Source organism: Malus sylvestris, chromosome 13 (assembly GCF_916048215.2).
Source record: "Malus sylvestris chromosome 13, drMalSylv7.2, whole genome shotgun sequence".
Classification (NCBI taxonomy): domain Eukaryota; kingdom Viridiplantae; phylum Streptophyta; class Magnoliopsida; order Rosales; family Rosaceae; genus Malus; species Malus sylvestris.
In genome coordinates this window covers 22,033,823-22,059,318 of record NC_062272.1, presented here as the reverse complement: position 1 = coordinate 22,059,318, position 25,496 = coordinate 22,033,823, and the positions used below count along the sequence as shown (strand labels likewise).

Here is a 25,496-nt window from a genome sequence, read left to right as displayed (position 1 = left end):
GGCAGCTAACGGTGTCAGGTTAGTTTTAACGAAATATTCTAATTTTTAGCGGAATATTCCCTAACGGCGGCTAAGGATTCCGTCAGGGTTGGCTGTGCGTGGGGGCGCGTCTGGCCGTGCCTTGGCCGGCGCGTGATGGCGTGTGGAACATCGGAAAATTTTTCTAAAAATATAGGGATGTTCCTGAGGTTGAGTGGATCATGGTGGTATACTCAAATAACCCAGCATTGTATGAGAAGTTATTTTCCAATTTTGTGTATGTGCTTTAAATAACGTTTATTCAGTTATTTCGCATATAGGTGAGACCTATCCTGAGGACGAGCGCTATCAATCAAGGCTCGGGGGCTACGACCCTTCGACATACCAGTGAGTGGGCTTTTGGTTTTCCGTATATACCTATATACTTGAGATTTTTCCCAGAAAATGAATTTAAATGAATATATGTTTTGGAAATGCCATGCAGGTATCTATCTATTTTAATTATGCATTAGTAGTTACATACATTCATGATTGGTGTTGCGGACGCATAGGTAAGTGCCAGATAAGTTCATAAATCAAAGGTATGAGATTGTTTCGGTTATGTGATGTATGGTGTGATGTATTGAGAGCTCATAAACCTGCACCCCAGTGTTAGTGCTCCCGCTCAGAGTTAGGGCATAATCCTTCACATAATGTTCACCTCCCGCACCATATGCTTACCTTGGATCTAAGTTAGGTGCACAGGCTTGTCGTACATACCATTTTAGGTGGTTTTGACTCGTAGGTGACCCGCGATCATTTGCACAGCCTTCACGTGATCGTAGCACTAGAGCATATTTACTTTACACCTAGTCTTGTCGTACATGCCACTTGAGGTGGTTCCTACTCGTGTGCAGGATTTGATTTGATTTGATATGATTGAGATTGGTTATGAGCTATATACTCAATAGTGTAGTTTGAGTTAGAGAGATTTGGCTGATGCGATATTTGATATTTATATATTTTGCCTGGTTTACCTATAGCATTGCATTGAGATACTTTGGCATGGCATACTTATGAATATCGTTTTCTGAGCATGGTTTTGAGATATGTATATATGTTCTATTTTTCTAGGAAAACTGTATGGGTTTTACGGCAAGGGGTTAGAATTTTTGAGAAATGAAATGATTTTGAAAAGCTTTGTTTTTGCCCACTTACACTTTCTGTTGTGCGCCCCTCCAGGTTTTAAGTAGAAGTGCTTGGTGGATCACGAGGATTCTGACGGGGGTTCTGACAGAACATATCACCCTCGGGTGTTGTATAATTAATACTTGTCCTGCTTGACTGCACTTAGAATATTTATGCTCTAGTTGTGTATTTCACACTTAATCTCGCACTTGCACATTATCTTAGCTAGTACTCTAGTTGATTTGATTTTTGTTTATTCGTAATTCCTTATATCTCTATTGCTTCTACACTGTGCACATGGTTACATCACTCTCACATGACGGCCAGCATGCTCTGATTTAAGTCGGAGTGTGTCATACCTCTTTTGCTTTAGAGCTCCAATAATAAGGAAGAAGGAATGACAACAATAACTCAAAAGTGAAAACTACTTAAATGGTTTTTGGTTTATTTATAGTGTACGCACCAAACTCCATACTCTTTTTCATTTCTCATTTACATTCCCCCTTATTTCAATCATTAAAAAAAAAACTGAAATAGTTATTAAATGAGTCCTTAGTTAGGATGAACTTACAACTATCATAGTGTTTTGAGACCAATAATACCAAAATTATTTGTAAGACGCTCTCTACGTAACCTTATATTAGATATTAAACAGCAACTCGATGGTGATGGTAAACACCTTTTTATGGCAGAGGCTTTCCGGTCACACTACTTATCCGTACAAGACACATACGAAAGGACCCCTACATTCAAGTCGCACATAAACCCATATTGTTATAATAGAGAGCAGGAGGTCCCCCTAGAACATCAACGGAAGCTCCTACGCAAGAATTTTTCAATTGAAACCACTTTTTTACTTAGGCACATGGCCAGTTTGATAAGCATCAACAGCAACGGTTGAATTTTTTAAAAATACAAATGATCTTACTATTTTAATTTATATTATAAAATAGAGCGTAAGATAGAGAGTTCGAATCAAGAAGATAATAAATAAGGACAAGACCCTAATCCCCAATGGCGCAATGCGGTGAAAGTTTTTAATGGTAAAATAAGTTTTTTCTGAAAGAGGGAAATGATCTCTCAATTTTAATCTAATTAAAGAAATGATCTGTCAACTTTAACTCCAACTGTAGCAATAGTTCTTGCACCATGATTCATTTTAACGAAAGTTCTGATGGAGTTGATGAAAAGGACCATGACTGCACGTTTTGATAAATTAAGAGATCAATGGTCACAAATTTTTAGTTGAGAGATCAACGCTTAAAGTAAGGACCATTACTACAATTTTCTCTTATTTTGTTGGTAATAAAATTTTACCCTCGTCCAAAAAAATTTCTCCACGGGTTTAACATTAAATTCAAGGAGTATAATTCTTTTCCCTCCCCTCCTCTCACATTTTATTTTTTTATCTTTTTGTCACTATTAAAAAAATCAATATAAAAATATTTACGTAACTTAACCATAAACGTTCAAATATAAGGGAGAAAATCCTCCACCAAAATTCAAAACACTAAATAGCGAGTGAAGTAGAGCTCGTTTAAATGTGCTTTTAAAATAACTGAAAGCGTTTTTGGTGAAAATATTTTTGGAACCAATCCTTAGTAAAAATGCAAGTAAATCCTAGAAAAGCACTTAAAGTGCTTCTTGGAAGAAACATATAACTGGTGCTTCTCGCAAAAAGCATTTAAAGTGCCTTTGGAACCCAAAAATATTTTCTCTAAAAGCACTTTCAGCATTTTTAAAAGCACATCCAAACATTTTTCAAACCCCTCCCCACCCCTCTTCTCCCTCCTGAGCCGAGCCTCCCAACAACCTCCCTTTTCTCCAACTACCTCCCATCCACCAAAATCACTCAGATCTAGTCATCGGGGACGACATCTACATCACCAGGGATGACTACACGTCGTCAGGTCTATGAACCTCGCTGGAAAAAGGCGAATCGCACTGCTGCTGCGTCGGAGAGATCTAGAAAGACGATGTCGGCCTTGTATTTTGAGAATTGGCACTGCTAGCGTTGTATTTTGGGTATTGGGTTCGACCAATTTTTGAAAAAAAAAGGTCAGAACAATCAAATTGGAAGCTTTTACTACAACGCCAACACCCCCAGAAGCATCGCCATCCTCACCGACTTGTGGTGGTCCAGAACCGCGCACACCATACACCATAGCCATCTTCACTGACTCTGGGTGCGTCAACAGTGGTGGTTGTGTCACTGTAGGGGTTTGAAATTGGGGGAAGGGCAGCGGAGCCTATGTGGATTCGGTGAGATGAGATAGAGTGAGGAGAGATGATAGGTTTTGGGTTGGTTGGGGGATGGGGTTGGGTTGGCGGCAGAGAGAAGAGAGCGCTTTACAGCGAGGGATTTGGATTTGGTTTTTTTTTTTTTGTTGAGATTTGAAATTGATTTAGTTGTTGGTTTGGGTCACAAGAAGGGCATCCTGCAATTTCCTTAGATTAGGCACGATTGCAAGGTTGAGGTTGTGGTAGGAGCGGATGAAGGCTTGAAGGAGGTCAATGGAATTGGGGCGGGGTGTGGAGTTTGGATGGGAGGGGAATTAAAGAGGGCGTCGCGGGGGTGGAGCTGGAGGGAGAAGGCAGAGGAGTTGAGGGGTTGGGATTCTTGGGATTAGGTCTAGCGGTTAGAGGGACTCTGGGTCGAAGGAGGGGAGGTGAAGATAGTGGAGGAGATGGAGGTGGTTGGGAGGCTCGAGAGGAAGAAGAGGGGTGGGGAGGGGTTACGGGGAAGGTGGGGTGGGTTCTACGTTTTTCAGGTTTTTTTTTTTTTTTTTTTTTTTGAGAAGATTTAGGTTTTTTAAAAAAAATTAAAAAAAAAATTTTTTTGCCACGTGGTACAAATGTAGCAGCCACGTCACCTCTTAACGGATCAATGGATGAAAAATCTAACAGAGGTATTATTTTGAAATAAAATAGTAATTGAGGTATAAAAGTGAAATGTTTTAAAGATGTTGTATGAGATTATAATAGATATCAAAGTTGAGGGGTTACTATGTAATTTACCCTAAAGTTATTTTCTTTTTCGTGGGTTTCTTTGTAACTGCTGGGTAATTTCTCATAATAAAAGGGGAGGTTTTGATTTAAGGGTTTGTTCTACTGAGTACCACTGACGATTTAGCATTTTTCCAAGGGTTATTGTTGTCCCTTCACAGTTGGATTCTTTACCATTTTTTCCCTCTTTTTTTTGTATGAATTTTCACTCTCTTGCAAGAACAGCTCCCTTTATTTATTTAATTTTTCAATTATAGCTGATTTTTCTGTGTATTTTTTTCTTGGTTCGTACGGTATTTAGATTTTTACTCTCCTGCAGTAGTTTGTGTTTAAATTAGTGTCATATGTGCAACTTGCAGCAAGAAAATTGAAAATTTGAAGCAATGTTACCCTCCCTTTTTAGATCACCCATTAGAAATTTGACAAAAAGGACATCAGTTTGCAAAGCATGGAGATTAAGCCCCCTCTTCCTAGTTCATAGGGTTTCTGGTCAAGCCAGCTCCACCCTCCTCCACAAAGCCATCGTTGACGATGTAACGAACGAGGTTTACTCTCTGCATTATGATAACCGGACTTTCGACGAGTACTCCAAGGTAGAATTTCCAGTTTCTCACATGGGAAAACTGTCCAATTCACATCTTCGCGTGGTCGGCACTTGCAATGGGCTGATCTGCCTTGCGGATGATATCTTCAGATATGGTTACAACTTTTTCTTATGGAACCCAGCCATTAGAAAGTTACTGAAACTTCCTGTGCCTGGTTTTACATATAGGACGCATGGTGGGTACGATGCTAGAATTGGATTCAGTTTTGATGATGTGACCAATGACTATAAGGTTGTGAGAATTGTCACTCTTTTGGATGATGATGAGAAGTTAGCTGTAGCTGAGGTATATTCACTAGCCATTGGCTCATGGACCAGTCTTGGTTCTCTTGCTCAATGTCAACTACGTGGAGCCGCATCCCAGGCTTTTGTTAATGGGGCTCTTCGTTGGCCTGCACTCCGTTGGGGGTTTAATGGTGCTAAGTACTTTATACTGACATTTGACGTGGGCAGTCAGTTGTTCGGTTAGATATCAGTCCCTAAGAGTTTAACATATAATTTTGATTTGGGATTACGATTATCTGTTTATGGAGATGGAAATTCTATTGCTCTGTTCACGACGGATAACAGGTATACAGATTCTTTTCTTGGGATATGGGTGATGCTCGAGTATGGCAAAAAAGAGTCGTGGGCCAAATTGATTACTCTTGGTACACAAGGTCCCGAAAGACTTTTACCTAGGGCGTTATGTTTTTGTTAGCCTTATAAGGTTATACAATTAAAACACAAATGAACGAGTGACTGATCTGATTCCAATGGCGGCCATGAAAATTGAACACAAAAGTAGTAGAGCACAGCAACACCAAGATCTTCTATAAACACCTAGCCGGATACAACTACTCTATGGGAAGCATTATGTTGTGTGTTCTAGGGCTTATAGGGACCGGTGTTTATATATATAGGCTAAAAGCTAGGGTTTCCATCCATAAAGGAAACCTAAACTTGCTTTATTAGCCTCCAAGTCAAGTATCATAATCATATTCAATTAAGGATTCCATCAATCCTATTTCCTATATAAGACACCTTATAAAGGATTGATATCTTTAAGAGATCAAATCACAATCAACTTTATTTTCCAATATTACATTCCTATTACATGTAGTAGACCACTTAAAGGTTGATTTATATTGGATAAATCCAACATTCTCCCACTTGGTCTACAAAATGTAATATTCATGTTTATACTTGAGATTGGAGATTAATGTCACTTTAGTGGCCATGTAATAGTGATTACATCTCGTCCTTAATGCAGCTTCTATCAAATGCATTTCTTAACATGGAACTAACAAAGTTACAGGATTGACACAACCCAAAACCTTCATAATCACACATGCTAAGATCCTAATTCACATGAAACACAAATTATGATCAAGAGATGAAACTTTAAATTAAACTTTAAATTAATCAAAATGTCTTACTTTATATCATCTCATGTCCACCTTATTGTAACTCACAAGTTACACTTTATGCTTCTTCGAAGCCTTAAATCTGCCAATGCAGATATCCTTCATCTAATGAAACCACCATAACCTGTAGGTGTGAATACATCTCCAAAACAATCATGCATCAGTTTCATTAGACCAATAACAATACAAACAATGTTTGTAACCAACGGACACAACTGAAAATACCAAATATGCACATGTCCAAGTAAAATATCCCAAAACTTCATAAAACAAATTAATTCAACACTTGTGAGCAAGATGAATTAATATGTTTTTGACACTGATTTATGCACCATACCAGTTACTTTCATAGTGATTTCCAACACTTGCGGGCAAGATGGAAATCTTCACAATTGAGCCAGTGCACAAACCATGTCATGCCATTTAATATGCAATTTGATAACAACTTGATATCTGATATATATTTCATCAGATGATTGACTAGCACACGAAAAATGTGACTTAATGAATCCAACTGGAGATTAAAATGAATACATGGATCTATACATACCTTATAGGTCATCTGCAACTGTAAGGCATTACTAACACGAAACTCAAACTCCCATTGATCTGCAACATCGTTACTTAATTTGCAAATCAATACTTAAATCATACTTTTGAAAATATGCCTTTGGGAATAGCCTTACTTAGTCAATGAATGCATATTACCTCAATGAAAGGTACAACTGAGCTTGACAGCATTCATTGTTACACAAAACACGTATCCAACAACCATCTTATATGTATTAATAGGTCCACATTTATGCTAAGTCCTTATGAGCCCCAAAATAAATGATCAACCGAGAAATCCAAATGATTACAGGTAACAGAAAAATGTACGCACATACCAAGTATCCATTCATGCAACTTAAACATATTATAGACATTGGAGTAGCACATGTGAGATAGAATAACAATTTAATAGATTCATGCAAGTCCACTTAATGCTCAAAAAATTTAGAACAACTCCCACTAAATTTTCAGAGTTTATACTTGCATATAAGTTAATGAGTGCCCAATTTTCGTTCTCTAATTCTCCCACTTGGGCAAACACTCGTGAATATATTCTTTCAAAAAATGTACCTAAAGAAAATTGCTCTATATTTTAGACATAATAAAATAGACTTCTCAACCAACATAATGTTGTCAAACATAATTTCAGCAACGAGTTACACTTACTTTAGAATTTATCATAATTAATTTACAAGCTTGATTGCTACCAAATTTATACTGATCAAAATAGACATACTAATCTTCATAAATTAAAAATACAGAGCCATTTTGGGTCAAAATAGTAGTCTAAAGTCACGTCTCAAAAAGACCAACATAATCTGCCAGTAAAAACTGTATATGAGCATGGGTTACTAGTAAATTCACCATAATTAACATACATGGCAGAAAATTACGAAAATTTTCAGACACATATTAGACATCTATATGTTAAACATATCCAAAATTCAGGTCATTTGGTGACCATTAGACGTGTCATTCACCCGATACTTTGCATCAACAAGTCTCATGAAGAGACACAAAATATGTCATGATGCAACCGATTTCCATGCCTTAAAACCACAACCTATTATGGGGCTCATAGTGGAAATATTTGTAACTAATGGCATGGAACTTTATCCCCAATAAACTTCATGAAACTAAATTAATTTACACATGTGGGTAAGAAAATTAACTAGTTTCTAGTACTAGATTTTATGTCACAAAAGTTCCTTCATGAAAAACTTCAACACTTATGGGCAAGATGAAGATTTTCACAACTTTTGTAAAATAAAACCCATACTATGCCATCTTAATTAAACTAAAAGAATTAATCCACACCTGTAAGCAAGAAGACTATCCCTTTTATTCTAATTAAGATGCAAAGTTGACCGAAGTAACTCAAAAACACAGTCTCATCATCAACTAAGCCGTTGCGGCTTGCTTTAGTTGAAAAGACAGTTATCAACTCCGTCCTGAAACAATACAAAAAGTCACATGGATTAATTAACTGTAAGTGACAAAATTATGATAACCTGATTTGAGCGTCGAGTCTTGCCAACAAATGGCACTAATTCCTTCATGACTCCATCTGCTGAAACTTATGCAATTATTTCTTGTTAAATTGGAGTATCACCTCAAGCCATTTTGTAGAGAACAAATCAGTGAATGTGTAATAGAAATTTATGGCAACCAAATTATATCATAACGGTACCTTTACTGGAGTAATAATTCAGATAAATTCCAAAACCTTAAATTTATCATTGCTCTTCCTTATCGAAATGAAGTATATTGACATATACCAGATTAAAAATTGATAATCTCAATTCTTAGTCAAACACATAAATCATGTGCCTATTTTTATACAGTTGCCAAACATAAAATAATTTGATCCATATTCATGACATACTTAACTGAAACATGGTATTCAATCTATGTACTTGCTCTACAATAATTAGCACCTCACTCATGCAAGTATATCTTTATCTTATTACCAATTTAAGCTTTTAGGGATCAACCCAAATTATATATCAACCAAAATACCATAAACCATCATGAAAATCAGAGTCAATGAAACAAACCATTTTGCTTTGGTAGATGACTTCATTCTGCTTGCTAATTGGAGGGGACTCTTCAGTAACGTATCAGAACAAATATAGCATGCTTACAAAAATTGAGATCATCAGTGGCACATGGTAAATCATTCTAACCAAAACATTGGCATGAAAATTAAAATAGAACGAAACTGTTATTCTTCTCAGTGCCTTGTTCGTGGTTTTATACTTGTGACTTCATGTGTTCCTAACGCAAGCTATTTTCGATGGCTTAATATGGCTGGTCAAAAGGAATCACTTTGAACTAGATTTGAAATAGAAAAACCTCCCATGATTTCCATTGTAAAATAGTTATGATACCATGATTTATATATAAGAATTGATGCCACGATTTGCTGCTATATCCTTGATTAATTTTGTTTTTGGATTCGTGCCATAAAATTATTAAAAATTCTTGACTAAAACCGAATGGTTATATAACCTATTAACAATCATCAATTGTACTGATTGAAACAACATGGTGGTGTTGCCAAGTATATGCAATTATATGCGGAAACATATTGATCCCGTTTCAAAGGAGGTCCGGCATGTTGGTGTTGCCAAATGCAATCACAATTTGGATTTAAGATCAAAACCGCAATCCAAAAAGAAAAATATTTTATAATCAAACTTCAAACCTAATAGGTTTAAATCATATAACCAGTGGCTCTGATACCAATTGTCACGTCCCGGTCCGGGTCCACCACATCCCGGGCATGCTCTACTACCATAGCATGATATTGTTCGCTTTGGGTTTACCATTCCCTCACGGTTTTGTTTTTTAGAACTCACGAGCAACTTCTCAGTGAATCACCCATCTTGGGAGTGCTCTGGCCTCCTTCTCGCTTAACTTCGAAGTTCCTACGAAACCCAAAGCTAGTGATCTCCCAAAAGGCCTCGTTCTATGTAGGGATGAGAATATACATTTAAGGATCACTTTCCTGGACGACTTGGGATGTCACAATCCACCCCCCCTTAGGGTCTGACGTCCTCGTCGGCACACTTCCGGCCATGGATTGGCTCTAATACCAATTGTTAGCCTTATAAGGTTATACAATTAAAACACAAACGAACGAGTGACTGACCTGATTCTAATGGCGGCCATGAAAGTTGAACACAAAAGTAGTAGAGCACGGCAACACCAAGATCTTCTATAAACACCTAGCCGGATACAATTACTCTATGGGAAGCATTATGTTGTGTGTTCTAGGGCTTATAGGGACCGGTGTTTATATATAGGCTAAAAGCTAGGGTTTCATCCATAAAGGAAACCTAAACTTACTTTATTAGCCTCCAAGTCAAGTATCATAATTATATTCAATTAAGGATTTCATCAATACTATTTCCAATATAAGACACCTTATAAAGGATTGATATCTTTAAGAGATCAAATCACAATCAACATTATTCTCCAATATTACATTCCTATTACATGTAGTAGACCACTTAAAGGTTGATTTATATTGGATAAATCCAACAGCTTTAGGAAGAGCATGGAAGTACTATTGAAGCTTTGTGGAGCTAGGGAACAATTTTTCTTTCAAGATATTTTTGCTAGTGACCATGTAAAATCAAAGCATGAGTTAGTATCGCTGGACCTTGTGACTAAACAAATTAAAAATCTTGGGATTTCTGGAGATGGATATCAATATTGCACCGTTGATTCTTATAAAGAGAGCCTCGCCTTACTTGACAAGACGGACGCAGTTTCTTACTAAAGAGGAAGAACAGGTAATGTGATTATAATGCTTAGTGCTAAGCAATATTGCATCTCAAGAACAGTTCTGATCCTTGCTAGATTTTTGTGTTCACTAAGAGCCTGATAGATGATTAAATTGTTGTGGATTTTCTTATGCTTATTAGGAACCTGTCAAGAACATTGCATCTCAATCTGTTCCAAATTATTCGTCTAAGCTGATTGACTTAAATCGTACGTCTCAATTAAAAAACAAGAATTTCAAAACAGATATTGATAATTTGATATAATATATATGCATAGACAGGTCTTATTTGCTGCTGTGATATAATTTGTCGACAGTTTGTGCATTGAATTCCTCCTCCAATCGTTTCGTGTGCAAAGTAGTTAATTTTCAATTACCCTTCATTTATGTAAAACATGAAGAGGAGCACTCCTAACATATCGGTTTTTATTCATTTTCTTTTGTTGCATATCTCGGTAGCATCACAACGTCTTCTTTCTGAAATGCTGGTGTAATTTGTTGGCGTGGAAAATGAAATATGTGAAGTTATTTCTGTTTCATGACGAAAGATTCACATTTTATTTTTATTTTTTTTGCCGTTGAACAGTATTGCAGAAACTTTAAGTTGTAATATTTGGTCATGTTTCTAAAACTTCGAAGTGAGAGGTCTTCAATTTGTATGAATGACGAGTTCAACACTAAACTATTGTTAACTCATTGTGTGGCTAAGTCTCACCCCCACCCCGATACTGATGGAAAAAATATATATATTCATATCAGGCATGAAATTTAATGATAGTGCTTTGTATTATTCATTACTTCGGTAAATTGCTTAACCCTTGGCTCTCCTTTTTGGCATTACAAATACAATGAAAGTGAATTTTACAAATTTCCAGTGACATTGGTAGCAGAAAGAGCTCGAGGCCAGTCTGGGCACTTTGGCGGAGGAGGAGGACTACAGGGAGCACCTTTTGCCATCACACAAACGCATTGTTCGTATGGAATTCCGGCGCCACCAGGTTTGCAAAACGAGCGGACCTCCCCAACACCGCGGTTACAAGTACTACATGTGATCTCACACTGGTGTTTATCCGGACAACCACCGCCAATCGTCGCTAGATAACAATCGGCATTCACCATTGTTATCGTTGTTTTGACTGCACAAAATTGATAAAACATGAGTAATGTAACAATTATATGGTGTCTATTAATGTTTAAAAGTTGGATATGTAGGCGGTTTTTCTCAGCATGTAATCGTTTTGTTTTCTCATTCGGGAGAAGGTAGGTGCCTAGTAAACAACTACTGCTGAAGAACTAATCTTTCCTAAACCTACACAACTCGAAACTCGAGGGTTGCAAAAGTTTGATACCTGATGTGAAAGCAAAAAGGAGCGCAAACAAGTAGAAGGAAGCAGAGAAGTTGGCCATTGAAGTGATATGCAAATAGCAGCTACCAAGGGAGTGGAGTTGGAAAAAGGGTGAGAGGGAATGCGTTTTGATTTGTTCTCACTTGTCAGATTGGTGGGTTTTTATAGCTACACAACTGGAGTTTCCGTGCTTTCACACCAATGAGAATAATCCTACATAATTTGCTTAAACACATTTACCATGTACAAATATCGTCCTAGATTATGGTTACCAATTTGGCTATAAACATGATTAAATGATTTTCTTATCGTTTTATTGTGCGAATCCAAGTGGATTATTTTTTTATAAATATCACATATATGATAAGTTTTATTTTGATATCATACCAAATCAAAGCTGGATTTCTATTTTTCGGATTGTATTTTTTTGTTTTTTGTTTTTTTGTTTTTTTTGAACAACGGATTGTATCCTTAAGAACACACGAAACATCAACTTGACAATTTACAAAGCATGAGATTTTTTTTTTTTTTTTGGTATCCAATGTCTTGCATTTTCATAATTTAGTCTTTAAATTGGTTTCAATACTTTGTAAGCTACGAATCTATTTGATCGTGGTCACGGGTGCCTCTTCCAGATCCAGAAGATGTGGATAACCGTGATTCGCCACCAGCTATCCCCATTTTTTAAAATAAAAAATAAAAAACATACCTATGTGAAAGACATTTTACATATATATAAAAAAAAGATCAATTGTTTACAAAAAAAATCACAATCAGCACCCCTCCCTGCTGGTCGCTCCAGCTGTTGTCAAGTGGTAAGCTAGTCACTCATTTGCTGCCAGTTGGCACTCATTCATTGGTCCAACATGCAAACCTTCTTAAAAGTTCATTCTGAGTTCCGGAATCCAGAGCATGTCGAATCTTCTTTGTGAGAATCTTGGGGATCCGTAAACCATATATATTAATCGTACATCGTGCAGTCATAAATTATTTTAAATATTTTTATTTAAAATTAAATACAAACAATACCTGATAAAAATTAACCGCACGATTTACAAATTCCTAGAATTCTTACCAAAATGATCCGTAGAGGATCCTGTTGGTTCCAAAATGTAATAATAAAGATGCTTAGAACTCGTAATAATGTCAACTATTTCTCATGAATACCTTTTTAATAAATAGGCTGAACATACTTTCCAAATATTTCTTTTTTTTTATAATAATTTTTTGGGGTCTCACAAGGAAGCTACTTCTCCATTGCTCATTTGACACGTGGAGAGGCATTGAAATTTACACATGGTTATTTGCTTGGTTTTTTGGGTAGTCAGGTATCAAGCACAGCTCTCATCCAAGAGTGGTTAAAACCCATTTTTGTTGAGCTTTAGGCTAACAACATTTACGTCCTTCCATAGACTTATGTTCTCATCGATGACCAACATGTGGCTTGGTGTTGATATCTGGCCAAACCTGCCCTTGGAGCTCTATGTCATAAAGTTGTCAGGTTTGCCAATTGTTTTGAATGGTCAGAAAGGACTTTAAGTTCTGCGTTCATCCTTTACTGTCAACAAACAATCTAAGCCCAAAGTGGTCGTGCGGCAGTAACGCTCTGTCTACTTAGTTCCTTGGGCTGGCTTGTAGGCCAAATGTCTTGATCTTTCTCATCCTTTAGTGGGTCTCTTCAGGCCTATGTCATTAGGTCCAACAACAATTATAATTATTTTAATGGGTCTAAAAGGACCCTGCATTAACAATAATGCAATTTGATTATGCTATTATTCATATCTTAATTAAGATTTATGTGATATAAATGAAATAATGTCATATCACATGTAGATATCTATGGTCACCATGATGCATCTCATGTTGAAGCAGTTCTTACAAACGTAGCTTGATCAATAGTTACATTAGCTTGAGATTTTTGAGATGGATCTTCAAGTGGTTTCCATCGATATCTCCTTTTATTAAACAATTACTAGAAGATGATAGAGTCCTTATTTTGCACTCATGTATCTCCATCCTAATACACATGAACCAATCATCACACTGTAAAGCCTGCGAAGCAGTGAGGCTTTGAGGTGACATTATTTGCATACTACAACTTCAAGCTCCGAAACTTTTGACATGTGCTAAGCATCCATACGTTCAAGCTTCATGGGCGGTCAATGTTTAATGAACTTGTCTAACAGACATGCACATGTAGATCCACCACGTGTCCAATACGCATAGCACGTGACCACGTTAATCTTAATGCGATATACACCAACTTTTTGGATAGTCAATGTCTAGTTGACTTTTCAAATGGTTAGGAATTTTTTAAAGGGCTAAGTAATCATAGAGTACAAGTCTCCCTGCCTTGACCTCGTTTAGGACATTATTTTCATACCTTAAGTTCTGTAGACTCATTCATAATATATTATCTCTATAATACAAAACCAAACTCATGAATGAATAAAACTTGTTATCTTTTATTAATTAAATAAAATAGAGTTATCGCACAATATCCAATATTACAAAATTGACTTTGAGGGCATAACTCCAATATTTTGATATTAAGGTCAACGCCTATTGGTCTTTGGTGGTGGCGACGATTATGGCCTTCGAAAAATGGCATTTTAAAGGAGTTAAGTCAGTCATGTTGCAATCTAAGCTGGGCGACCCAAACACATCTAATCTGGATCTTAAGAGATATTTTCTGATTTTAACTTTATTCAAACTGACCAAACTAACCCTCTATCTAAAATGTCTCTAACTTCTTCATTCTAAATCTTAAATGGGTGTTGTTTGCACTCATGCGCCCGCAGACTCGAGCTCCATCTACCTAGTTAAAAGTCAGAACCAAAAACCAAAATGAAATTTGAAATCATGGAATCACCTTTTAACTTTATTCTTAAAAAAAAAACTAAAATATCTAAGTAAAACAAAAGTCAAAACACCTCAAAAAATTCAACATACGATAAATGAACAATAAATATCAAGATGAAGTTTTACAACTACTATTACCACCACCACTACTATCACCGGTCCTTGCGATCATAACCATATACACCACAACTACTTCCACCACTATTGCCCTCTCCCCACCTGGATATTGCAACCACCCATATCCTAGCACCACGGCTACCATTTAAGACTTATATTACAAAACATTACTGGCAAACACAAACATAATATTTATTATACAAGTGGAGGGAAATTTTTTTTTTTTTTTCAAGTGTCTCTTCAATTGTATAATGTCATATAACATATATGTCTATGTTTCAGACACATTGAAAAACTCATGTTTGCACTTCTTCACCCGGTAAATGACTCGTGTCTAAATCTAGTTAACTATCATCAGGAAGCAAAAATAACGCCAGCATTGAGAACAAATGTCACTTTCATAAATATCTTCGAAAGTGATGCCCGAGTTGAGAAAAAACCTCAACTCATCCTCTACCTTGAGCAACTGACAACAATCAAGAATAATCCTAAAATAAAACTCCCTTTCTTTCTCTTAAGCAAAATCTCTCAAAGCTCGTCGCCAAAAAAAAAATCAATATATTAATTATACGTATAGGTATTTATAATTATCAAGCTGGTTATATTAATGTTGATTTTCTAGTTAAAATTGTAATGTATTTCATGAGTATCAATGTACAAGAGACCAAGTATATAAAAGGGAAGAGAGCGGAATGAGCGTTGGCTGCAAGCAACCAAAGGAAACCTTAGTGACTAGATAAACCTAGGCCTAATCTAATCCTTAAATCAAGGAATTACACCAAACACTAGGTTAAGCCACTAATCAGTCAACTCCCTTAAATCAAGGGAAAATGGTTGTTTTACTAGTTTAAGATATAATGATGGCCTTGATAGCTAACTCTAGGGACCGAGAGTCTTTAAGGTTATACTCAAGGAAGAAAATATCGGTAATATCGGAAATATCGGTAGTCCGAAAACACGGAAATATCGATGGAAATATCGGGATAATATCGATATCGATAAAAATTACATGGAAACCACGGAAATTGTAAGAAAAATTTGGAAATTTTTATTGAAACTTTGCAGGATGTTTATTTAGTCAATTATCTATTAGTTTATCACAAAAAATTGGAAGGAAATGCATTGCATGATGGATTTAACATTATTAAGTTGATTATATAGCGAGCTGACAAACATTGTGAGTGTAGAAAATATGTAGAAATTAATGAAAGAAGTCTAAACACACCATAATCATTTATATATAATGAATTAGTACAATATTTTACACTTTATACATTGCATGGTAAGATACATGAGTGACTTAGTACCACATAGAGTTCCTATGAGGTTCAAAATTTTCACTATCTTCATCATCTCTATGTGTAGAGTGAGTGTATTTTGAAGAGTAGTTAGCAACCATGGCAATGTTTTCAAGAACCAAAACCCAAAAGTCAATAAGAAACCGAATACTTCGGTATTTTTCGGGATTACCAAACAAATGGGATTTGGAAACCAATCCCATATCGAAAATTTTGGTATTTTTCGGGATGGGATTCTCGAACTTCAGGATGGTTTTGGTTTGGGATTTTTCGGTTTGGGTTTGGGACTTTTTCGGTTTGGTTTGGGATTTTTCGGAATTTTTTCCAGCCCTACCATGTAAGTGACCAAATAAAAAATAGAAAAATTAAAAACCACATGCCATTGACTAAGTAATTAATTGACACAATTTAAAATATAATACCACAAAAAATTTGGAAAATGTGCAAATTTGTTTCTTGTAAAAAGAATTCAAAACAAAAGCATATATATAAATATTGTAGCATATTATCACAACAACATAAGTGGTATGGTGGTTAAGGCGCTAAGGAGTTAATGTGGGAGGGGTTCGAACCCCTCTGTGTTCAAAATTGTGATTTTTCAAAATTTTCAGGAATTTTTGAACAAAATATCGCGATATTAGGCGATATTATAGTTAATATTGCGATATTATCGATAATATCGCGATATTTTGACGAAAACTAATTGGATACTCATTAAAATATCGTTAACAAAAAAAAACGAAAATATCGGCGATATTTTGGATATTTTCTTCCATGGTTATACTTATACTTCAACACTCCCTCTCAAGCTGGATCGATGAGGTTAATTGAGCCAAGCTTGCCCAAAAAACAATGAAATTGAACGGATGACATTGCCTTGGTAAAGAGATCTGCTAGTTGATTGTGGCTTCGAGTGAATATGGTCCAGATAACTTGAGTTTGGACTTGAGCATGGATGAAATGGCAGTCCACTTCAATATGTTTTGTTTTTTCATGGAACACAGGGTTGGCAACAATGTGCATGGCTGCCTAATTATCGCACATAAGGGACATAGGAGTAGAACTAGGGAACCCTAAGTTTGAAAGAAGCCCTTTAAGCCAAACTAGTTCACAGGCAGTGGTTGTCATGGCTCTATATTCTGCCTCTGCATTGGATCGAGCAATGACCTGTTGCTTCTTGCTCTTCCATGTAACGAGATTTCCACCAACAAATGTACAATAACCTATGGTAGATTTCCTATCAATTGCATTTCATGCCCAATCTGCATCTAATGGCAGTAGACTAATTGATGTTCATGATAATTCCTCGCCCTATGGAACCCTTGAGGTAGCGCAATATTCTCTTGACAATGCTAAGGAGATCCACAGTGAGAGAGTGCATAAATTGACTAGTCAAGCTCACTGCATATGTGATATCTGGACGCATGATGGTGGGGTATATTAGCTTCCCTACCAAACGTTGATAGTAGTTCACATCATGCATGGCTTCTCCATCGATGTTGAGCTTCAATTTACAATCAATGGGGGTGATAGCAAGTTTGCAGTCTAGCATTTTGGCTTCCTAAAGTAGGTCAAATACATATTTTCGTTGATGTAGAAACAGTCCCTTTGATGATGTTGCCATTTTGATGCCCAAAAAATATTTTAACCTTCCCAAATTTTTGATAGCAAAGGTTTGATGTAGGGAAAGTTTCAATGCTTCAATCTCAACAGCATTATCTCCAATGATGATAAGATCATCAACATAGATAAGAACCACCAACTTCTCACTGGTTCCGATTCTTACAAATAATGAAGAATCAACATTACTTCACATGAAACCAACCTTCTCCAGTACATAACTGAGCTTGGCATACCAAGCTCATAAGGATTGTTTCCATCCACATATTGCCTTGTGCAATTTACAAACCATATTGTATTCAATACGATTATACCCCAGGAAAGGCTGCATATACATTTCTTCTTGTAACTCTCCGTGAAGGAAAGCATTCTTCACATACATTTGGTAAAAGGACCATCCACAATTGATTGCTACTAAGAGTAAAACCCTTACTAAGTTCATCTTGGCCACTAGTGCAAACCTTTCCTTATAATCTACTCTAAAGGTTTGAGTGAAACCTCGAGCAACAAGCCTAGCCTTGTGTCTCTCAATTGAACCATCAGCTTTGAACTTTGTCTTGTAAATCCAACGGCTTCCAACAACCTTTTTCCCTTGAGGTAGTTGGACCAAGCTCTAGGTGTGATTCTCTTCTAGTTCACGAAGCTTTTCTGCCATGGTTTGGTTCCATTGTGGGAGTAGAGATGCTTCTTGAAATTTTCTTGGCTCACAATGCTTATCAATTTCACAGAGAAAGCCAGCATGAGTTGTAGAAAGCCCACAAAGACTGATACTTTCAATGATAGGATGTCATGAGGCGTACATCACATTGTCCTGCAACCTAGCTTGAGGTTTTCTGGTTCGAGAAGGATTTCTCTTAACCCCTTGAGGCTTCGTAGAAGATTGGGAATGATCTGAGTAGGAATCCATGTCTCTCTCACTGCCAGTTTGATCCTTGGAAGTGATTGAGTTAGTTTGTACTTCTTCGTGCTCTGGAATCATAGTGGCTGGTTTCTCTTCCAACACTGGATGATTGAAGTTTTGAGGAAGTGGAAACATGTCAACTAGTTCCTTCCCCTGACTTGTGTGAGTGAAATAAGGACAGTCTTCTTCAAACTTCACATCTCTTGATGCTAGGCACTTCTTAGTGACTGGATTGAAGCACTTGTATCACTTTTGGATGGAAGAGTAACCCAAAGCCACACACATGGTTGCCCTGGCATCTAGTTTGTCACGATTCAAAGTTTGGATGTGAACAAAGCAAATGCAACCAAATACCTTGAGGTGTGTCAAATCAATTTGCCTACCTTTGAGTACTTCATATGGAGATTTAAACCCTAACACACGACTTGGAAGTCGATTGATGAGGTAAGTGGCAGTGAAGATGGTAAACGACCAAAATCTTTTAGGGACATTCATGTGTATTGATGAGTAGATTTTATATTATATATTTTACCCTAATCTTAGTATATTTTGGTTAATATTTTGGAAGAATTTTGATACTTTGAATTATATTTTCAATATAGGACTTTCGACTTCCTCTGGAGCAAAACATGACCAAATTGACGAATGTTGGAGTAATTCCAGTTAGAGGACGTTCGTGAGTCACTTAGCTTGATCCTATCAAAATTTGGCGATTAAATAAATGAGCGATACGCGGTGCTGAAAAATGGCGTTTCTGGGCTTAAATTGCATTTTTTGGAGCCTAAGATGACCTCGGATGGGTTCGTGGCCTTCTGGAGAAGTGTTCAAAATATTCCAAACATTAAATCCAGTTATATTGGGCCAGTTTTGGAGCAGCTTATGAGTCCAAAACATGGCTGTTCAGATTTTAGGTGAATTTTACCATTTAATTTAGGGTTATGTTTCCTATTTTATTTGATTAGTATTTTTAGTTTCCAAGTGGGAATAAAGGACCTATTTTTAGGGTTTGTGTGGGGGGGGGGGGGCTTAGTAGATTTATTGCTTGGCCATCTACAATTTTTCTGGACGCTTCCTTTTATGCAACTTTGGAGACAGAGAGAATTGCTAGGGTTTTGGAGATTTTCTACTTGAAGGTGTTTTCAATCCTTTTCTTAATAGCATTTTCTATGATTTCAATTATGAAAATGTGTAACTAATTCCTTTTGCTAGGGCGAAGCCTTGAGCCTTAGCATGAATATGTGATTTTTATTTAATTTCTTATGATTGATTGCATGCATACTTTGAATTGTTAATCACCGAGATAAAAACTATCTAATTGTCTTAATGCTTGATCACCATTAGGATCTTTAGAAAAGTAATTTGATGCAATTTTGGTCGGAAGGTTCCCTGAAATTGACGCTGGCTTCTTGTGATTAATAATTGTAATTTCACTTAGGATGAACATCACGTCTTAAGGATTGCATGGTTTTTCAAAGGGTTTTCATAAAGCATAATGAGTCTTTCATGTTCAGATTTGATCTGAACGTCCGAACGGGTTGCAAGTTAGATATACGTTCGATGTTGGAGGTTCCAAGTAGAATATGAATTAGGAAAATCTAACCTTCAAAGTGGCATGTGTAGATGATAAGTAATTGGTAAAAGTTCATAGGATTGCTAGGTGATAGTGGAACCCTAGTGCTTTCTTAATTTGATTTCTCCCAAAAACTGTTTTCTTTTTCCATCTAGTTTTAATATTGCAGATTGTCTTATTTTTATTAATTAAATTCGTTTTTAATTTAAGTAGGTTATAAAATCAATCATCTCAATTTCTACTTTACAATAATTAATTGGAATTTGGTTTGTTTCGAATTATTTAATAATCCCTGTGGAGAACGACCTTGCGAGATCCGTTTATACTACAACAACCTTGTGATTCTTGCAAGTATAATAGAAGTTTTTAGCCCGTTCACATGAGTAGTAAAATTCCTATCATGTATCATGAGAGCACGAGTCTTTTCCAAGAGATCTCTATTTTTCCTTTCGGCTACTCCATTTTGTTGGGGAGTCCCTACACAGCTAGTTTGATGGATGATATCCTGAGAACTTATGTATTGAAGCATGTTATTGGATAAAAATTCAATGTTGTTATCTGATCTTAAAACCTTAATATTTGATTGAAATTGTGTTTTAACATGCATATGAAAATCCTTGAAAATGGTTGGAACTTCACTCTTTGATTTCATAAGATATAAAAAAACTCGCTCGAGAGAAGTCATCAACAAATAAGATAAAGTACTTAAATCCTTCCATTGATTCAGTTGTTGGTCCCCATACATCGGTGTGCACCATTTCATAAGGTTTACTTGTCCTAGACACTGAATTGCCAAAAGGCAGTCTAGCAAATTTTGAAAAATGACAAGTAGCACATGTAAGCTGTGATTTACAAAAGTTTTGGAACAGTTTTGACAAGATGACCTCAAAGGGGTGAGCTAATCTCTTATGCCAAAGTTGGTTTTCATCTATGGACTTCGATTGAGCTTAAAGAGCCTGAGTAAAACACGGATTCTTACACAGGTAGTAAAGTTCATTTATGAAGACCCATTCACCAATCATCTTCATGGTGAGAACATCCTGAAACATCACATTATTTGGTGAAAAAAATTGCACAACAGTTTAGGGTGTTTATGATCTTTCAATTGACAAAAGTTGAAAAGTAAAGGTTGGTACATATAAGGCAATATAAGGCTTTCTATGTGAGAGTAAGTTGATTTCCCCTTTACCTAAAACCAAGACATTCTTTCCATTTGCAACAAACACATGTGAAGGACTTGAAAAAGGTTTAAAGTTATGCAAGTTTGTGACTTTGTTTGTCATGTGATTAGTGGTGCCTGAATCAATTATCAAACAATCTTTTTCAACACTAGTTAATAGGGCAGTAGTGAAAGCTTTGAGTATACTTGGTGCTTCATCCAGTGGTACTCTCTCATTTACAGCGAGGAAGCTAGCAAACTATCCCAACATAGTTGTGTGATTGCCCTCTTCATTGCTTTGACCATGTGACGCTCCTCCGTGTCCCTTACTTTGTAGATAAGCTGCAAATTCATTGATAAGTGACAATGGATTTGCAATGAACTCCATAGATCCTTGTGGAGTGGTAGGAGGATGAGCATTAGCAAGTTGTGCCTCGTAGTGGGGTTGCTGAGAGGACCTTGGTATCATTTTTCCATCTTTGCTAAACTTAGGCTTGAGTTCAGGATAAAGTTCCCAACACTTTTCTTCCACATGCCCAACACCATTGCAATGTTTGCATTTTAGGTGTGTATTTCTACCCTTGTACACTTTGACCTCTAAGTTCTTGTAACTTAAACCATATGCACGAGTCTCAGTCAATCTCGAGTTGTGTTCAACATTCATCACCTTCTTCCTCGCTTCTTCTCGTTGAATAGTGGCACATACATTGTTGAAGGTGGGCAATTCTTGAGTCATCAAGATGTGACTCCTTGGATCCTCGTACTCAAACCTCAAACTCCCTAGCAGTTGGTAAATTTTGTCTTCCTCAGCTCACCCTAGGGACCAAGAGTCTTTAAGGTTATACTTATAATTCAATATTATTTATCTAACTTTAGTGTTGGTTTGTTTGTTTGTTTTGCTATTGTATTTATTTTCTAGGGTTTTGAGTCTGTTCATATGGCATTGGATTTCTCTTATTTAATCAAATTTCTTTTCTTTTTTCCTGCAGTTTTGTGCCCTTGATTGAACAAGGGGGTCTTCAACCGCGGCTGTCCCACAAATGCGGGTAATATATATGTGTGTTCATGTATGTATGTATATTTTATGTGTAGATAATGTTTTGTTTGTTCAATATGTGAATATGAATTGGGGATTATAGTTTGATGCTAATATGCTTGGGTAGAAGAACATGGAAATCAATTTTGACCCGTTTTCGTAGAATAGAAAAAGAGATTGAAATTGCCTGGTTGGTGAAGAAGTGACAAAGTCTAATTCATTGACTAGATAATATAAACATGGAAGATTAGGTTAAAGTATATTCTAGTAAATGGGGATTTCACGACCTGAGCTTTTGTTTAAGGGTGTGAGCTTTTTTTTTTTTTTGGGGGGGGGGGTACATATATGTTGGTGCTGATAGTTTGGACTACAGAAAGATAGGTGAAAGACTTGTAAGTGGTAAGGCCAGGTTGGGACTGAAGCTATTATCATTGATCGGTTTTCTAGCTGATATGGAAGGAGATGTATGAGTTGCGTTTCTATTTTCTAATGAGGTAAAACAGATAAGGATGAGCAATTTTGTTACGGATGTATCCACTGACTAAAAGTTTAGTATGTTCTGCTTAGAAGTTTAGTATTTTCTAATGAGGTAAAATAGATTTTGGAGTTCTGACCTATTCTGTTAATATATTGGTGCCCTTAACAAGTTGGCTTTTCTTCTTTGTATGTTCTGCTTAGAAGATTAGTATTCATTTTCTTTGTAGAATTATGGTACTGGTTTCTCTTTCATACATTATCTCTTACTTTCTATATTCCCTTTTGTTGTATGCCATTAACATAAGTAAATGAGGGGAAAAGGGAGATCTCTGCTGGTGATAAATTTGTTTCTTGCATTGAATTTTTTGGGTTTAGGGATCAAATATACAAATCCACACGAGTATGCACAGGTTGCTAAGCCCTAAATAGCATAATTCTGCAAGTAAGATAATTTAAATTACATGATTATGCTACATTTGTTTTATATTTAAATTACATGTTTACGCTACATTTGTTTTATTTCACATATTTTTCCACATCTGGTTTGCTGTTATGCCGTTGTTGGCATTGAATGTTGATTGTTCAAACCTTTAATTGTGAAAGTATGTGCAGAATTCTGTGCATATATAATACTTGCGTTAGTGTGTGAGCGTACACATGCTCTAGTTCGTCTATTGTTTTCTTGAGCATGATGGACTTTCTTTGTCAAACTAACCTCTATTGCAGGAAATTTTTCTAGAGTTTCGTGCTGGTAAAATGGTTTCTGAGGGGAAAAAGGTTGCTCCTAATACTTGTAAAGGACTTGTTCGCATAGCAAGGATATGGTTTTAGTTGACGTTCTATCTAATATTTACCTGAACTCATTTCTGGCACAGCCTTTAAGTAAATTTCTCTTCTTTCTGTATCAGGGTGATGAGGGATTGGTGCATTTTCAGTGGCTTGATCGTAGTCTAAATGTTGTGGAAGATGTATCCTGGTTTCTTTTTCATTTTTGCGACAGTTTCTAGTCTTCTTTTAAGTTCTTTATTAGTGTAGTTATGCTTCTTGTTGTTATTTTTATTGTTGCTATTTCTTTTTGTTCTTCCATACTTTCTCAATTCTCCCCTATTTTGTTGTAATCCTTGTTCACTTCACAGTTTCACTATTCCATTTTTTGTGTTTACTCTCCCACTTTATATTTGTCTTTACTTTTCGTATGATAGTACCACAGGATCAGATTATATTTCCTGACGAGGCAGTTTTTGAAAAATGGTTGACAGAACCAAGTCCATTCATTTATTTGCTGGAAATGTTTTCTTAAATTCTAACTTCTTATGGATGTTGTGGATGCCTTCTCATTTTAGTCATGGATGGAACCTTGCAGAAGCATGTAATCATCATGCTAGAGATATCTAGATAATTCTACTAACTACTAATCTTGCATGTTGGTGGAAACCTCACCATTCTTCTAGACTCTTCCACCAACTTGAACTTAGCTAGAATTCTCTAGCATGTGTATGGATCTTTCTTTGTCCATAGGCTGGATCCATCTTGGGCCAAGGCAAGATTACACTTCAACACAAACACCAATTGGGCTGGTGTTGATCTTCAACACTCCCCCTCAACACCATCTCATTCTTTCCTCCATGTTGAGTTGACGACGAAATTTTTCAAACTTGCCAGTACTCAAACCTTTAGTGAACAAGTCCGCAACTTGTTCATCTGTATTGATTTGTCTCATCTCAATCTCTTCTTACAAGACCTTCTCTCTAATGAAATGATAGTGTACCTCCACATGTTTAGTTCTTGCATGAAAGACTAGATTTTCCGCCAAGCAAATTGCCGATTGGTTATCACAGTACAATGGTATTGGATAGTCTACTAGTTGATGTAGATCATCCATCAACTGTACCAGCCATGCATTCTCTTGAGCTGCCATTGCTGCTACTTTATACTATGCTTCTGTGGTTGACAAAGACACCGTTGGTTGTCTCTTGCTGCACCACGAAACTACTCCAGAACCAATTTTGAAGACGTACCCAGTGGTCAATCTTCTGGTATCATGATCTCCTACAAAGTCTGCATCACAATAACCAACTAACTTGCAGTCTTCACCTTTCTTGTACAAAAGACCATAGTCAATTGTACTCTTCACATATTTCAATATTCGTCAAACTGCTTCCAAGTGAGGCTTCTTTGGATTTTGCATGTACCGACTCATCACACCAACTGCATAAGAAATGTCAGGTCGAGTCAAAGTCAAGTAGAGCAGACTACCTACCAATTGTCGATACATTGTTGCATCTTCCAAATCTTTTCCTTCATGTGCACACATTTTGGCATTTGGCTCCATCGGCGTCGAAATCAGCTTGCATTCGAGCATTCCGATCCTCTTCAACAAATCTTTGGCATACTTCTGTTGACAGAGAAATATTCTTTCTTGTGTGCGAGCAACCTCTAGACCAAGGAAGTGCTTGAGTTGACCAAGTTCCTTCATCTGGAAACGGACTGATAAATTCTCCTTCGTCCGAAGAATTTTTGCCTCATCACCACCGGTTATGATTAAGTCATCCACATACACTAGCATGATAGCTAGCTTTCCTTCATTGGCTTTGACAAACAAGCTG

At 36.6% G+C, this 25,496-nt stretch overlaps 3 protein-coding genes across 3 annotated transcripts in view; 2 read left to right on the top strand and 1 right to left on the bottom strand.

Annotated features, from left to right (window-relative positions):
* Positions 1 to 4,535: 4,535 nt before the first annotated feature.
* LOC126595363 (F-box/kelch-repeat protein At3g23880-like) lies at positions 4,536 to 5,225 on the top strand. The gene has a single exon (XM_050261682.1). It carries the CDS (start codon positions 4,536 to 4,538, stop codon positions 5,223 to 5,225), a length of 690 nt encoding a protein of 229 aa, XP_050117639.1.
* Positions 5,226 to 11,279: 6,054 nt separating this feature from the next.
* Positions 11,280 to 11,964, bottom strand: LOC126595149 (uncharacterized). Its single transcript, XM_050261532.1, has 2 exons — positions 11,854 to 11,964; positions 11,280 to 11,640 (listed from the first exon to the last, which is right to left on the bottom strand). Exons 1-2 carry the CDS (start codon positions 11,909 to 11,911, stop codon positions 11,366 to 11,368), a joined length of 333 nt encoding a protein of 110 aa, XP_050117489.1. The 5' UTR covers positions 11,912 to 11,964; the 3' UTR covers positions 11,280 to 11,365.
* A 10,369-nt stretch (positions 11,965 to 22,333) lies between these two features.
* LOC126595362 (26S proteasome regulatory subunit RPN13-like) overlaps positions 22,334 to 25,496 on the top strand; it is a 9,136-nt gene continuing 5,973 nt past the window's right edge. Inside the window, exons 1-4 of the mRNA XM_050261681.1 lie at positions 22,334 to 22,423; positions 23,617 to 23,708; positions 23,798 to 23,858; positions 24,101 to 24,180. Of these exons, the coding sequence (XP_050117638.1) occupies positions 22,418 to 22,423; positions 23,617 to 23,708; positions 23,798 to 23,858; positions 24,101 to 24,180 (239 nt within the window). The 5' untranslated portion in view covers positions 22,334 to 22,417. The remainder of the gene's footprint in view (positions 22,424 to 23,616; positions 23,709 to 23,797; positions 23,859 to 24,100; positions 24,181 to 25,496) is intronic.

Coding starts and splice junctions, on each gene's coding strand:
- LOC126595149 (XM_050261532.1), bottom strand. CDS start 11,911: ATGGCCAACTTCTCTGCTTCCTTCTACTTGTTTGCGCTCCTTTTTGCT. Junction 11,641..11,853: donor CCTTTTTGCTTTCACATCAG/GTATCAAACTTT, acceptor AATTTTGTGCAG/TCAAAACAACGATAACAATG.
- LOC126595363 (XM_050261682.1), top strand. CDS start 4,536: ATGTTACCCTCCCTTTTTAGATCACCCATTAGAAATTTGACAAAAAGG.